Below are 16,138 nucleotides of genomic sequence, written 5' to 3' on the forward strand. Positions count from 1 at the left end.
ATGATGATGATGATGATGATGATGATGATGATGATGATGATGATGATGATAATAAATGATTTATTTATAGCCTGCCCAATCACAAGGAATCCGGGTGGGTTACAGCAATAAAAATACATAAATATAAAATACATAAAAATAAAAATAGACTCTTCTTCTTCAGGCTAGCCCTGATGGAGATAGGCCAGCCATTTCACTCCCTCCCAGGCCAGAAGATGACAGTTGCCATGGAGGGAGGGCTCTTCTTCTTGAGGCTAGCCCTGATGGATATTAAAATCATCCCAACATAAATTCAAATATCCTAATTTAAAATTCATAGTTTAAAATCGAGTGGGTAGGTCTGCCAGAAAACATAGGTCTTTAATACTTTTTAAAAAATAAGATAGCATATTTAGCTATCTCTCCCGACAGTTCATTCCATAGTTTCGGAGTGGACGAAGAAAATGTCCTCTGACTGACAGTTGCCAGTCTAATCCTGGCTGACTGGAGCAAATGTCTGCCAGAGGACATGAGTGTATGGAGTGGATTATATGGGAGGAGGTGAGCCTGTAGGTAGCCTGGACCCAAACCATGTAGGGTTTTAAAGGCAATAACCAGCACTTGGTACCTTGCCTGGAAACTGACTGGAGTGGTGTGGTTTTAATATTGGCGCAATATGATCACACCTAGATGTACCAGCAATCAATCTGACATGTCATGGCAAGGTTGGTTTTTGCAGGCTGCATCAAGGGCACACAAAACTTATTGATGGCTGGACATTACCTTTTTTGTGGCTAACGTTGTGCCATGGGAACGCTTCCGTTAACAGAGGAGATGTGTTCCTGGGCATTAGTTTTTAAACAGAAAATTTGGTACCAGGGGCAGAAGTAACATGGAAATAGGGATAGGTTTCTACACCACCACCAAAACACACACACACAAAAGGGTACTGTATATACCAGTAGTTCTCAACCTGTGAGTTGCGACCCCTTTGGGGGTTGAACGACCAATTCACAGGGGTCTCCTAAGACCCAGGGTTCGCACCATTATCTATAATACTCCAGTGCAGCAGTTCTCAACCTGTGGGTCACACCATTAGGAAGGTTGAGAACCACTGGATATACTCATGTATAAGTCTAGAAATTTTAGTGAAAAAATTGACCCCCCAAAACGGTGTCAACGTATCCATGGATCCATGTAAGTACTGCACTTTAACTCTTATTTAAAAGATAAAAAAGGAAACATACCCTGGTGGAAGACAAGTGAGTAATGTGTCCTGGAAGCACTAACCCACCTCTTATTTTCTCATCCATCCAGCCTTTAGTATGAGAACAAAGAGTTATGCCTGCTGGGATTCTGTAAATTCTTTGTTGCTTTGTCCTTTAGATACTTTATTACATGCCTCTATGTATTACCCTTGACATATCTATGGGTCATATCAAACCCCATAAGTACAGATCCAAAACCTGCCCTCAACTTAAACATGATGTTGACTTGTAGTCAAATATATACGATAGTTAAACATGTTTCAGACAACTTTTTATCCAAAACTGATAATATGTCCATGTGAAATTACAAAACAAACAGATCAGGTAAGCTTGCATAAGCAGAGAAAAACATTTCAAACCTTCTAGCATCCGCTTGAAAACGTACTCCAAAATACATCCGAGGATACTTTTTCTCTCTCTTTCACCAGCCTCACTTTTTAAAAATGATTTCCATTTTGGAGGTCAGACTTACAGATCTGTGCTTTTGAACTAGAGCATCTTTTCTCTCCTTTTCTTTCCATTTTCCTGTTCACATGTGCTCAGTATGGGATTCTGGAGGCAGCTGCTATTTTATTTGCCTTTTGTAGATAGGCACACACAGTTCCAGTAGGATCAGCTAGAGAAGAATCCCATTCTTTCCCAGCTCAAGCTTTGTTGTGTTGTTTAAGGCAGACATACTGCTGCTTAGCACTGGACCTCTGTGTATCTCCAACTCTCTATAACCATCATCCCAATACTGATGCTGCTAGAAGAACATCCAGTTAGACAGAGGAAAAGGAAAAAGGAGTATGGACAGGTGTAGAAAGACTGTAAAAAGAGCTTCTTTGTTAACTGGGGTATGCTGATATATGGAAAACTTGCTTACAATGAGTAGGGTCTTTGGTCCATCTAGACTTGCTTTGTTAGCTCTGACAGCCAGCTATTGCTCTCCAAGGCAGGATTTCTTCCTTGCTCTACCTGGAGATCCAGGGTATTCCTTGGTAGTTCTCCATCCATATTTTACCCTGCTTTTGTGCCAAAATCAGACAAGATCAGGTATGTTCATGGTGGGAGTTCAGAGTCATCTGGTGATAACCTCCCTGCTCTTTGTTGTATGTGGAAGATCACCATTTCTTATTGTAACTGATTAATTCTATTTTAATAGTCACTTCTGTAAGCTTTTAATTGAACTGTGCTTTTAAACTATAAGCCAATTTATTTGAGTCCCAATTTTGGATGAAAAGCGGGATACTGTATCAGGAAATGACATTGGTGTGGCCACTAGGGGGAGCTGTTGTGCAGATAATTTGGAGCTCCAGTGGCAGCTAATGTGTCAGCATTCAAACAGTTCATCATCGGAATGTTGATGCAACTGTCAACTGTCAGTTCTCAATTGTCACTGAGGGAGAGTGAGACAGTTGGTGCCTGAGAGTGGGCTGTGTCTGTTACTGAGAGGCAGTGAGATGGTTGTGTGTTAATGTGGCTGCCTCAGAGGTTGTGTTATTGTTGGCTGGTGTAAATAATGTGTATTAGAGATGGATGTCCAATACACTGTGTATATCTATGTTGTAAATACTGCAAAGGAAGATTAAAGCCCTTGTTTAGAGTGAAGACTTGTAAGAGTCATTATTAGTTGAAGACATCTTCACAGATTCCTTCTTCTTGCGTCCTGTCGACGTGGATGAACTCTGCAGGTGGTCGTGGTGGACACTGTGCATCATTTCCATAGGTCCCAACAAGTGTTGTGGGCACAGCACACGAGCCACAACATACCGATGATAATGATGATGATGATGATGATGATGAAATGCTGGTACTGAAGCCACAAGTTTGTAAGTTCGGTCCCAGGTCTCCAAGGTTGACTCAGCCTTCCATCCTTATGTAGGTTGGTAAAAGGAATACCCAGCTTGTTGGGGGCAATTGGCTTACAGTTTGATTGTAAATACAAGTGGTATAGAAATGTAAATGCTATTGCTATAATAATAATAATTCTTATTTCTTCTGTTAAATGTAACCAAGCTGTGCTTCAGTTTCCTGAGCAAATTCTCCAGTCAAAGTACAGCCGTGATGTCCTCTTATGGAGAGGAAGAGCCGAAGGCTACACCCTGGACCTTGTGCCCCAATTGTTTGTTTAACCTTCAGCTGGCTGCTCTTAATGAGAACCAGCATCCCGTTTCCACCAGCTGATGTTTGGCTGCATGTCCCTAATGCGATTTAATGAGATGTGGCAGTTGAGGAAAAATGCAGTGTGGTAGGTTATTATCCTCTTGTGTGGCATGCTGCCCTTTCTGCTGGAAAACAATGCCCACTGATGGCAAGGACATATAAACAGAGCTCAGAGGAAGGAACTGGCAGAACCGAGTATTCCTTGCCTAAAAAAATCCTGTGCAATTCGTGGGGTCACCATATGTTGACAGGCAACTTGAAGGCATATACACACAGACACAGAACATGTGGAAATCCATTTTAGCATAAATACAAGGGTAGACAGTCTCTACCCAGCAGAATTTCACATTATTATCCTGTGTGCCAGCATTGTATAATGGTTTGATTGTTGGACTATGAATCTGGAGACCATGGTTCAAATTCCAGCTCAGCCATGGAAACCCACTGGGTTGCCCTGGGCAAGTTTCACTCTCTTAGCCTCAGAGGATGGCAATGGCAAACCTTGCCAGGAAAACCCCATGATAGCTTTGCCTTAGTCAGAAACAAGTTTAACACACACAATGTCCTATTTAAGATGACCATGATGGCTTTTCAGAATGATTAGAGCAATGTTTTTCAGGTTTTTGATGGCTGAAGCATACCTTTTCATGTCATAGAATCATAGAGTTGGAAAGGACCCATAGCCCACTAAGTCCAACCCACTGTTCAGTGCAGGAAATCCAGCTAGATTACAATGGTTCCCAAACTTTGGTCTTCCAGAGGTTTTGGACTTCAGCTCTCAGAAGGCACAGACAGCTTGTCCAAGAGTCAGGAATTTTGGTAGCTGAAGTCCAAATATCTGAAGGACCAAAGTTTGGGAACCACTGAAATAGAACATCTCCAGCATGAAACCTGTCCAGCCTTTTTTTTTAAAAGACACCCAAAAAAAGAGATCCCATCACCTCTTCAGACAACTGGTTCCATTGTCAAACGGCTCTACATTTAACACTCTCTCAAATGTACTTTGGAAACCTTTATAAGCATGAAATGCAAGTTTAGTGTCCCTTATCTGAAATGCTTGGGGCCAGAAGTATTCTATATATTGCATCCCCCCCCCCCCCAATGTTGGAATACCTCTGTTTGCAAATATGTACATAATGAAATATCTTGGAAATGGAACCCAAGTCTAAACACAAAATTTATTTATTTTTCATATATACCTTATAGACATAGCCTGGAGGTAATTTTATACAATATTTTAAAATAATTTTGTGCATGAGGCAAAATTTGTGGCTTTGTTTTGGTGCTCCAACCAACTACACTTCTTAGTCAACCCTCCACATCCACAAATTTAAGTCAATGGTTGAATGATGAATTAATATATAGGCAAATCCAAGTGATTCAATGGGTCGGCTCTAGTTGAGAGACCCAGTGTAGTAGTTTGAGAAGGAGTCTGGGAGTCCCTGCTCAGCCGTGGAAATCCTGGAAGTCTTGTTCAAGCTTATTCTGGGTGCTAGATCACCAGCCAGACCACAGCACCATGCTGGCTTGTATCTAATTGTATCTTGAACCATATAGTTAGATACAAGACAGAATAGTATAGTAGTTTGAGTGGCGGTCTAGGACCCAGGATAAGCTAATGAAAGTTATGCTACAGCATCTTTTGCTCACTTAGTGTCAAAGGTATTACAAGATCCCTTTGTGTGTTTCTAAGTTGTTTGTTAAAAACGTATGAGTGGGACCAATCTTGCTTTAGAGTAGGGGGTGGGAAGCTTTCATGGATTCGAATCCTGGTCTCCTGGGGTCATCAGTCCAATGCTCAAACCACCACACTATCCTGGCTGGAAAAGATACTTCAGGCTCAGTCTCTCTTACCTGAAGTGCTTGTGACCAGAAGTGTTTTGGATTTTTTGGGATTTTGGAATATTTGCATATACACAATGAGACACTTTGGAGATGAGACCCAAGTCTAAACATGAAATTCATTTATGCTTTGTATATATGCTATACACATAGCCTGAAAGTAATTTTATACACAATACAGTCAACCCTCCACATCCACAATTTTTTTACTCATCGATTCAAGCACTCAAGAATCGATATAAAAATATATAAATTCCCAAAAGCAAATCTTGATTTTGCCATTTTATATCAGGGACACTAATTTACTAAGCCATTAAATTTAATGGTACTTGAGTACCCATGGATTTTGGTATCCATGGGAGGTCCTCGAACCAAACCCCAGTGGATACAAAGGGCTCACTCTACTTTTATCAGATTTGTGCATGAAACAGTTTGTGTACTCTGAACCATCTGAAAGCAAAGGTATCATCATCTCAGCCACCCATGTGGACAGTTTTAGATTTTGGAATACAGTGGTGCCTCGGGTTACGAAATTAATTTGTTCCGCCGCGGCGTTCGTAACCCGATTTTTTTCGTAACCCGAAAAAGCCATAGGCGCTAGCGCTGGAAAGCCACGTTTCGTGCGAAAAAGCACCGAAAAGCACCAAAAATTTTTTTCGTAAGCCGAAAAAAAAAAAACGTAACCCGGAACAGTTTTTTCCTATGGGATTTTTTCGTATCCCGGAAATTTCGTAAGGCGGTGCTTTCGTATCCCGGGGTACCACTGTACTTTGAATTTTGGAATTTTGCCAAAAAAAAAAAAAAAAAGTGGTGGGGAGAGTGTATTCCTTTCCTTATCTTCATCTTATGCTCTGAAAATTCAGCAGAAGCCACAGTCCCTGCCTTTTGGAGAGCTTAGCCTACTGAACAGTATTTGAGAACTGGGCAGTGTTTATGTAATTACGTTGCTAATAACTTGGGCAGTCTAAAGGGACAGATTTAAGCCAGTTAGGCTGAAGTCAGCTTAAGTTTCTTTGGCTGTGCTGCCAGAAGGAATATTGTCCTTGCTTATTCCTTAGTGGAAAAGAAATAATAATAATGATGATAATAATAATAATACTACCAGCACTACCCTCGATGTCAATATTAATTGTTTTAGCAAAAGAGACCTTTGTGCAAATAAGATCTGAAGGGTCCCTTTGATGTAGATAGTTAACCTGAGGACCTCCTTGTCACAGGATATTACTGAGGCGGATAGCTTAGGAAGATTATTGGTGACTTGGGAATTAAGCTTTTCCTTGCTGCGTGTGTTTGTGTGTCTGAGCGGGTATTTCTGGAGATTATGTTTGAGCCAGCAAAACAGGAGGCTGAGCACTTATACCTGACAGAAGATGAAAAAATGGTGGTACCCAACAGTGTGATGAGAATAAGGTACAGTTGACCCTCCATTTCCATGGATTTTTAAAAATCCACAGATTCAACTACCCAAGGCTTGAAAATACTAAAGAAATATACACATTCCAAAAAGCAAACCTTGATTTTGCCATTGTACATAAGGGATGCCGTTTTACTTTGCCACTGTATTTAATGGGTCATGAGTATCCACAGATTTTGGTATCCATAGGGGATCCTGGAACCAAACCCAGGAGATACCAAGGACCCACTGCATTTCAAAAACACAATCTGATGTTATGTGTGTTGGATTTCTCAGTGTTAATGAATGTCAAAACAAGAATAGCATGGTTCTCTCATTTTCAAATGTTTAGGTGGGCAACTTGAGTTAATAATAAAGTGGAATGGTCAATGTACGTTGAACCCTCTTTTCCATGAACTCTAGCTTTCTTGAGGCAGTTTTGAGATTTAAGATTCCGTGCCAAGTCAGGGAACTTGTGAGTGCTCAGTCATGAAGATGGAAGCCCTTGGCTATTAGTACTGACCTTGGTCAGCCCATGTGCCAAAGGAATTTCCATGTCTGTTAGCTCAGTTAAATTAAATGAGTAAATGAGAAAAGTTAGTATTTTCTCTCTGAAAGGGATTGCCTAGTGAAAAACAACAGGAGTCTGGCCCAGAATTCAAATTGTTAGATCAGTATCTACTGTCAGTTGCTTCTTTTTAATCACTTTATTTTATGATGCAGGAAATACTATTCAAAAACAAATCCTTCCATTAATGTAAGTTCACCTAAATACATCTAAGAGTACTTTGCATGCTGTATTATCTATTATCTAGTTATATTCAGATTTAATAGGAATAATAACCTTGCTGTTTGTCATTTTATATAAGGAATGCCACTTTACTACGCCACTGTATTTAATGGGACTTGAGCATCTACAGATTTTGGTATCCATATGGGGGTCCTGGAAACAAACCCCAGCAGATACCAAGGGCCCATGGTAGAAGGTTGGGCAAAGGCTGGGAAATAAGTACAGCCAGCCCTCCATATCCACATTCATGGTTTGAAATGTATTTTTTTTAATCCAAAAAGCAAACCTTGCTGTTTGCCATTTTATATAAGGGATGCTGTTTTACTACACCATTGTGCATAATGGGACTGGAAGAGTTGATTTTGGTACCTAGGAAGGGCCCTGGAACCAAGCTGCAGTGGATACCAAGGACCCACTGTACTGATTCCAGTTTTGGAGACAGTGTACTGCTATGTAGCACTTGCTGAGGAGCATGTGCACGAAGGTGCTGTTTTGGGCTTGCCATGATGCCATTAGGAATCATTTGGCTGCTGTGGAAGGTTGAACTAGATAGTATGATCCTCCCAAACAGCTTGGGCCATTGTCTGGCTGGTGGCTCCCTTATATTGCAGAGAGAAATCGGTCATCCCAGATCTAAATTGTTAAATTGGGAGGAAAAACAAGATCTGAATTGCCCAACTTGTTGCATGCTGAAAAGTGTTTCACAGTTCATTAACAGTGCAAACCTGGCTTAATTTGGCTTATTTTATTATTGCAGAACTTTCCCCCGCCTCTGGATGTGATTTCATTTGCAGTTGCTATGGAGAAGATCAGAGAGCAATTTTCCAGGCTCCAAATAGCAAAGCGGAGTGCTTTAACGGAAGACCCAACTTACTTATTGGATATTGATATTTCAAAAGGAGAAGGAAGCCATTTGGTGGCTGTTTCCTGTTCCAATCAATCGATCAGAGTTTACAACAGAGAGACATTAAGTTTGCTACGGGAATATAGTAACCATCCAGGATTGCTCAGTGGTGTCCGGTTTGCACATGCATGCAAAGATGTCTTGTTTTCAGCCAGTAGTGATGGAACAGTAAAATGCTGGGATACGCGTTCAGGTTCTTTAGAGCCTGTACAGTTGTTTTGTGGCTATCCTTCCAATGTCTTCATCAGTTTTGATATAAGCTGTAATGACCTCATACTGTGTGCTGGCACAGAGAAAGTGGAAGAAGATGCATTCATTGTATTCTGGGATGCCAGGGGCTGCACTAATAGTGCCTCTTCCAGCAAAGCACCCTTGGGGGTCTATTCAGAATCCCACAATGATGATATTACTAAAATAGGTTGTCATCCCAGCAAACCAAACCTTGTGGTTTCAGGGTCAACCGATGGATTGGTGAACGTGTTCGATATAAACAAGGACAATGAAGAGGATGCATTGATTTCAACTTGCAACTCGGATTCGTCAATAAATTTTATTGGATGGTCTGGAAAAGATTACCAACAGATTTACTGCATGACCCATGATGAAGGGTTTTGTTGGTGGGACCTTACCCAGCTGGATACTGAGGAGCCAATTACATTATTGCGTATTCCAGATGCCAGGGAAGTCGTCAGCATAAAAAATAACAAACTGGATTACTTAATTGGTGGTCTGTATCTTGAAAAGTCAGACAACTTGATTGTGGTTGGAGGGATGTTGTCAGGAAACATCTGTCTCCTGGAATCCTGTATCAAAGGTCTAAATCCTCTGGGGGTCATTCAGGGTGGACACTCTGCTACTGTCCGCTCTTTCTACTGGAACATGGCGGATGATTCTTTGTTGACTGGTGGAGAGGATGCACAGTTGTTGCTGTGGAAACCAGGAGCTGTGGGAAAAGCATTTGGAAAGAAGACTTCGATGAAAATCACTTCCTCTGTTCATCAGCGAGTGAGAGTTCACCAAAAACACTTCAAAAGCAAGACAAAATAATCATTATAAAGAAGTGGGGCTGAGAGACATCCATTTCTAAGTGTTTCGAGAGCAGCCTTCCCCAAGTGGTTTGTAATTCACATTACATTGACTGGGGATGATGGGAGTTGTGGAATAACGGAGGATGCCAACTTGGGGAAGGCTGCAACAGAAATGACACAGTCTTTTACTGCCTTATAGATGCAGTGAATTTATTATGGCATACGTTTTTGTGGACTAGTGTCCATTTGATTGTTCTATTTAGTCTCTGAAATGCAGTGGGCAGCAGATTTTTCCTGCTGTTTCCATTTATTTACCATACATGCTTATGGATGTGAATTTGGAGAAGAAAAGGGTAGGGCACATTTGGATATACAAAAGTCTAGGGGTGGAAATTGACAAGGCAGATGTGTGTACACAGCTGGAGTTACAGACTTTTTTGGTAATTTCCAGGCAAGGTACAATTAGATTCTGGACAAGGTACAAAATGTTATTATCTTTAAAGCCCTACATGGTTTGGATCTGGGTTAGCTACAGGATTACCTCCTCCCATATAATCTACCGTATATACTCAGATCCTCTGGGGAACATTGACTCCAGTCAGCCAGCACTAGGTTGGCAACTGTTAGCCAGAGGACCTTTTCTTCAGCTACCCCAAGATTGTGGAATGACCTGCCAGAAGAGATTCAACAGCTGAATACACTGTCTGAATTGAAAACATCTCTGAACACCAATCTCTTTCAGCAGGCTTATTACAATTAAAAAGATTACAATCTAACACTCTAAAAAAGGGGAAGACTAAAAATTAGCAACAAAATAATATTCTTAGTATTGCCCAAGGCTTTATGGCCCACGCTGAGTTGGTCCGGGGCTGGAGGGGGGATAAGATGTTAAAAGGGCTCCCTCGCTCGTCCTACATTCTCCTCCTGGCATGTCTATTCTCCTGGCATGCGTAGGGATGGGAAGCAAATTGTGATTGATCTTGAGTTTGTTGAGCTCAGCAAGGCTTGAGTTGGGTGAGGGACAGATGTCACTTGTTACCGCCTTATATGCTCCCCGGGGCAAATGCTGAGGCACGGGGAGGAGCAAACAGTCCCCAGTCTTCAAGGAGCCCAGTCATTTTAAATGTGCATCTTTCTAATATGTAACTGTGTTACTTGTCATTTTAAACTGAGGTGTATTTTAACTGAGGCCTTTCTTTTTAATAAAGTAATTTTATTGTAGAAGATCAATCAAGACAATATTCATGAATTAAATAAGAACAAACTTGGTGATTCCACCAACAAACAACAGTACAACAACAACAACAAAAACTGTAGAAGCTGTGTTTCAAAGGCCAAAGAAAAAGTTAGAAGGAGAAATTAGAGGTCTTTTATTACTGTCTTAGAGTACGATTCCTTTATGAAACCTCTTGTATAATGTCTTTCCAGAAACCCAAGTGATGAGCTGGTGGGTTGGGATGTTTGGTGTTGTTGTTAACATAGTCTAGGAAAGGGAACTAGGTCATTTACAAAATGTCTTGTTTTTTAGAACTTTTGATTTTGCAACCAACCTTTCCACTAACAGTACATCCCATTCACAATGCCACCAGTTTTCTATGGAGAAATTCCCATTAACAGATGTCTTTTAACTGATGTTGGTTATCTGTTTGCCTCGATCCATGGGGAGAGGCTAGTGAGAAATAATAATAATAATAATAATAATAATAATAATAATAAGGTGTGGGTGTGTGACCAATTGATACTAAATTTGAACGTAAATTGAAAACCTTAAAGCTTTCTTAGAAATGCTCCTTCCTGCTTGTGTTCCAGCGTCTAAAACTTGAGGGCCCTTTGATATTTTTGTCACTTCACATCAGTTATGTCCTAGCATTGGTGATTGCTGCATGTGTCCATATTCGGTTAAAGCTTGCAGAAGGAGAGTTAGACATGCAACATGTGGTGTTATTGGGCATGCACACAAGGATACGCATTGAAGCATTATAGTTGTGCATTTCACATTTGTTTGCGTGTTCATTTGCATGGTTTGGGAATTCATTAATGCACACCGGTCGCTCAGAAGGGAAGGTAACACTTTTTCAAGGATTTTGGCCACAGTTGAGTTTCAGTGTTGAAAAGCCCATAGCTGTCATCCACAGCATAATAGGCAGTAATTGGAATACATTCCACAGAATGGCATTGATGTTGTTGTGTGCCTTCAAGTATGGTGACCTTAAGGCGAACCTATCATAGGGTTTTCTTGGCAAGCTTCTTCAGATAGGGTTTGCCATTGCCATTCTCTGAGGCTTAGAGCATGTGACTTGTCTAATGTCACCCAGTGGGTTTCCATGGCAGAGCCAGGATTCAAATCCTGATCCCCCAGTGTCCTCGTCCAACACTCAAACCACTACACCATGCTGTCCCTGAGCAACTTAATTTAAGTGACAGTACTCAAATTCACTATCAGTACTCAGAATCCCATCAGTCCCACCCAACATGGCAGGAAGGTTAGGCATGATGGGAGGTGTCACAGGTTCACAACATGTCACTGATGGTTCACTAGAGCATAGGTCTATTTCAGTGAACATTCAGACTGTAAATGTCATGTTAGCACTCATTTAACAATTAAAAAAAGAAATAGCAAGTAAAGTTTGATTGATATTTTATCTGGCCCTTTTATGCTAGTGATGTTCTCCTTTCTCTATTCAGAATTCACCTTGATTGAAAAATAGAACTAAAACCTGTAGCCATTTAAAAAGCTGACAAGTCAAACAGATGGGGCTGTTTCAATTGGTCCAGCATGTAATGGACTTTGATACCACCGTGTTCTTGACAAGCAGCGAAAGCAAGTATGCGATGCGTATGGCACTAGCAGAGTTCATCATACAACCAGAAATCTTCATTCTACAAAGATGTCACCGCGTGGGTAAGAAATGAGAAATGTCATCTAATTCCACCCACTCCCTTGCAGAAATACACATTCCTTAATTACAGATAAATGGAGGTTAAAAATCATTGTAAAACCTATTATTATAAGTTATTGTAAAACACGTTAAATATAACAGAAGCAGCAAGAGGTTTCTTAATTTGCTCAGCCCTGCTGCCTTTTTATTTCCTGAGAGCTGTTTCTCCCTTTTCTTTGACATTGCTTTAAAAAGGGCACTCCCATCAAAATAGGGATACAAGGTGGAGTAAATAAGCCGCATCCACCTGTCATTTCTTCACCCTATCTCCAAATTCTGTGAAACCTAATCTCTCATTTGGTTTGTAGCAAATTGTTCAAATTGATTTTCAACAGATGAATGAAGTTCTTAAGTGGATTTGAGATTGGTATTTATTTATTTAAGCTTTGTAAAAACCACCCTTCATAATCCAGATAAAAACTACTCCAAAAACCTAACGAAGCAAAGAGGAAACAACAGTTAAGACAGAATCAGCTAAACAAAATGCTTTGGCAAACAATTTTTTTTTTTTTTGAGCTAGTTCAGTCTTGGTGCCATTCGTGCCAAATTGGAAGAATTATTTTGGGCAGGGAACTACAATTCCCAATCCCCCAGGCAGCATGATCATGTTGGCTGGAAAATCCTGGACACTGTACTCTCCAAGTAATTTTTTTGAGCTGGCACTCAACACTGAAAGCTCTGCTCAGAAAATCTTTGTTTGCCAAGGCATTTTGTTTGTAACCTTTCCATGCCTTGAACGGCAGATCAGAAGGTCCTTTCCCTTGCTGACACAGAATATATTCAATATATTTGGAGAAGAACTTCCTCTGAGGATCTTAAGTCACCAGTAAAGCTGGTATATCAAGCCATTTTAGAACTTTAAAGAAAATATTCAGAGGTAGCTGTGTTAGCCATTTAACAAATACAAACAAAAATCCATCCGTGATACCTTTATTGACCTGTCAAAATCACAATATACTTGTTGCAAGCTTTCAAAACTCCATGGGCTTTTTCATCAGGCAAGATGTTACAAATTAGACAGGAGACAAAAAAACAATAAAAAAATTGGAGATGTTAGATGCCTGCATGTTGTTTCAGTCCTTAGTAAAGATGTTATGATGGGGAGAATATCTTTTGCAGGTGGACTCCTCCTCCTCCTCCTGGCCATGCCAATAGGGAGTTTTTCAAAGTCGAGGAAATTTGAAGTCTATTTGCATCGCAACAGGGACCACTCTGCTCCAGTAACTTGAATTGGGCTCAGAAGTAAATAGGCCACCAACTCCCTAATTTTAGAATAACAAAATCCTAGGATGCTAGAACTGGAGGAGACCCCATGGGCCATCCAGTCTAACCCCATTCTGACATGCAGGAATACACAAAGCATTCCCGACAGATGGCCATCCAGCTTCTGCTTATTATTAAAAACCACCCCTCTCCGAGGCAACAACATATTCCGCTGTTGAACAGCTCTTGCCATCAGGACGTTCTTCCTAATGTTTAGGTGGGATGTCTTTTCCTATAGCTTGAACCCATTGCTCCATGTCCTGGTCTCTGGAGTTAGAGAAAACAAGCTTGCTCCATCTTCAATATGGTATCCTTTCAAATACCTTTTAATCTTCTCTTCTCCTGGCTAAACATACCCAGCTCCCCAAGTCACTCCTCCTAGGGAATAGTTTCTAGACCTTTCACCATTCTGGTCATCCTCCTCCTCTGGACACACTCCAGCTTTTCAACATCCTTTTTGATTTTTTGACCAGAATTGGACACAGTATTCCAGGTGAGGTCTGACCAAAGCAGAAGGGAGTGGTACTTTGACTTCCTTCAATCTAGACACTACCATCCTCTTGATGCAGGTCATCATATACCTGACCTTGTTTACTGTGGAAATGCTCCCTTCCTGTGATCTTAGAATATGGTTGGAAGCAAGTTGCCTATGGCCTACAGTACCCTGTGCTTTGTGCAGAATTTTCCTAGTGGTAAATCATTCACAGCAAGGCCCATCCTATAAGGCTTTGCAAGGGCTTCTTACCCAACAGACAGGCAGAACAAAATCTGGAATAATCTTTCAGCTCTAAGATCAAGGTATTGTCATCCATTTATGGAAGAATTAATTTGCTAGGTTATTTTCAGATTTAGCATGAGTTCGCTATCAAACCCAAGTTGAGTCCAGTTTCTTTATTGTTTGTTTCTTGGATTTCTGTTCTTTCTTCCCCAAAGGGGACTCAATGCCAGTCCAACATCAGGTGGAGTAAAAATAAAAATCAAGACGACAAAGACCAGAGAAGTTACAGGAAGATGCTTCTACCGGCAACTTGCTATACCAAAAACCAGATGTTGGGTTTTCTGTGAATATGGGAGTTGTAGTGCAATATTCTAATTACAAACCAACCAGTCCTCAAACTGGGCTCTTTTACAGGTTTTTAAACAGGCTGGTTGGCCATCCATTGGGGGTGCTTAGACTGTGTATTCCTTCATGGCAGGAGATTGGATTGGATGGCCTTTGAGGTCTTTTCTAACTCTGTGGTTCTGTGTCCAAAGAAGGGACACCAAGATGATCAGAGGTCTGGAAACCATACATGAAGATGAATTGGGGATCTGGGTATGTTTAGCTTGGAAAAGAAAAGACTGAGTTGTGACATGAGAGCTATCTCCAGATATCTGGAGGGATGTCATGGAGCAAACTTGTTTTCTGCTGCTCCAGAAACTAAAATACAAACCTATGAATTCAAATGACAAGAAAAGGGATTCTACCTAAATGCTAGGAAGATGGTAAGAGCTGTGGTAGGGTCTCTTGGAGTTTTTTAAGCGGAGGGTGGATGGCATCTGTTGGGTGTGCTTGGATTGCGTATTCCTTCATGTAAAGATTGTCTTGTGGAGATTCTTCAACCTTCCTAGACCTTATAATGATATTAAACCATCAGGCAGGTAGGTTTCATGTTTATACTGGGAGATAAGTCTATTTCCCTAGATTATCTTAACTTCTTACAGCCCCGATACCTCCCATGTTGCAGGATTTGCTAATCAGCAGTGGAGTAATGAGCTTCTTCAATTGATTTGATATCACCTTAACATGGTGATACGGAAAGCAAACAAAACCTCAAACAAGTGTGAACTTCTCTTGAGACTGAAGTGCAATATTCTAGAAGGAGAGGATTTCTAATCAGTATTGAAGCTGCGACAGTAGCTTCTGTGAATCAGGCAGACCCCCAAACAAGATGAATAAAGCTGCCATTTCATTACAGAATTTATTGTCATGGTCAACACACAGCTGAAGTGATAGATCTGGATTTGGAATGATCTAGGTATGAGTCCCCACCAAGCAACCTTGGGTCAGTCTCTCTATCCTTCTGTTCTTGGGCTGCCCTACCTCGCAGAGCTGTTGTGAGGAGAAAGTGAGAAGCAGAAACATCATGGCCTTTACCTGGAGCTCCTTGGAGAGAAGCTGACACAACTGTGACTAACATAAATAAAAACATGATTGAATCTTATAGTCTTGCTTTTCCATATACAAGCCTTTTTAGTTTTTAAAAAACCCCACTGAATATTTTTCATTTGTTCAGCTTTTCAACAATGTGACTCTGAAGAGGTTTCAATATGGGGATATGCTGCAAGACTTGTTGATATACTTCGGGAATGTTACATGCACACATGCTAATCCTCCCATCCTCCTTCCCAGTTTCAGCTGTATGTGAAACTTGTACCAATACCTGGAAAACCAAAACAAACTGTATAAATATTCAAGACGCTATATCAGTGATAAAGAACTATGCCCCCAACCCTTAAAATTCTCTATCACAGTTTACATTACATAACTTCACATATACTTAGATATGTAGCAGAGGTGCTAAGGAAGCCAGTTAGAGAATCGCAA

At 40.7% G+C, this 16,138-nt stretch overlaps 1 protein-coding gene and 1 long non-coding RNA gene across 3 annotated transcripts; both read left to right on the plus strand.

Annotated features, from left to right (window-relative positions):
- The first annotated feature begins 3,030 nt into the window (after positions 1 to 3,030).
- Positions 3,031 to 10,932, plus strand: WDR89 (WD repeat domain 89). 2 transcript variants are annotated; one of them, XM_042446781.1, is made up of 2 exons: positions 3,031 to 3,058; positions 8,175 to 10,932. In XM_042446781.1, the coding sequence occupies exon 2, from the start codon at positions 8,217 to 8,219 to the stop codon at positions 9,366 to 9,368; it is 1,152 nt and encodes a 383-aa protein (XP_042302715.1). In that variant the 5' UTR covers positions 3,031 to 3,058; positions 8,175 to 8,216; the 3' UTR covers positions 9,369 to 10,932. The 2 variants fall into 2 exon arrangements, with proteins under 2 accessions (XP_042302715.1, XP_042302714.1); XM_042446780.1 differs by lacking the exon at positions 3,031 to 3,058 and adding an exon at positions 3,126 to 3,477.
- Positions 10,933 to 11,843: 911 nt separating this feature from the next.
- On the plus strand, positions 11,844 to 15,755 carry LOC121919830. The gene is made up of 2 exons (XR_006101592.1): positions 11,844 to 12,251; positions 15,510 to 15,755. It is a non-coding gene; the product is annotated as an uncharacterized LOC121919830 (long non-coding RNA).
- The last annotated feature ends 383 nt before the right edge of the window (positions 15,756 to 16,138 follow it).

Source organism: Sceloporus undulatus, chromosome 1, assembly GCF_019175285.1.
Source record: "Sceloporus undulatus isolate JIND9_A2432 ecotype Alabama chromosome 1, SceUnd_v1.1, whole genome shotgun sequence".
Taxonomy (NCBI): Eukaryota; Metazoa; Chordata; class Lepidosauria; order Squamata; family Phrynosomatidae; genus Sceloporus; species Sceloporus undulatus.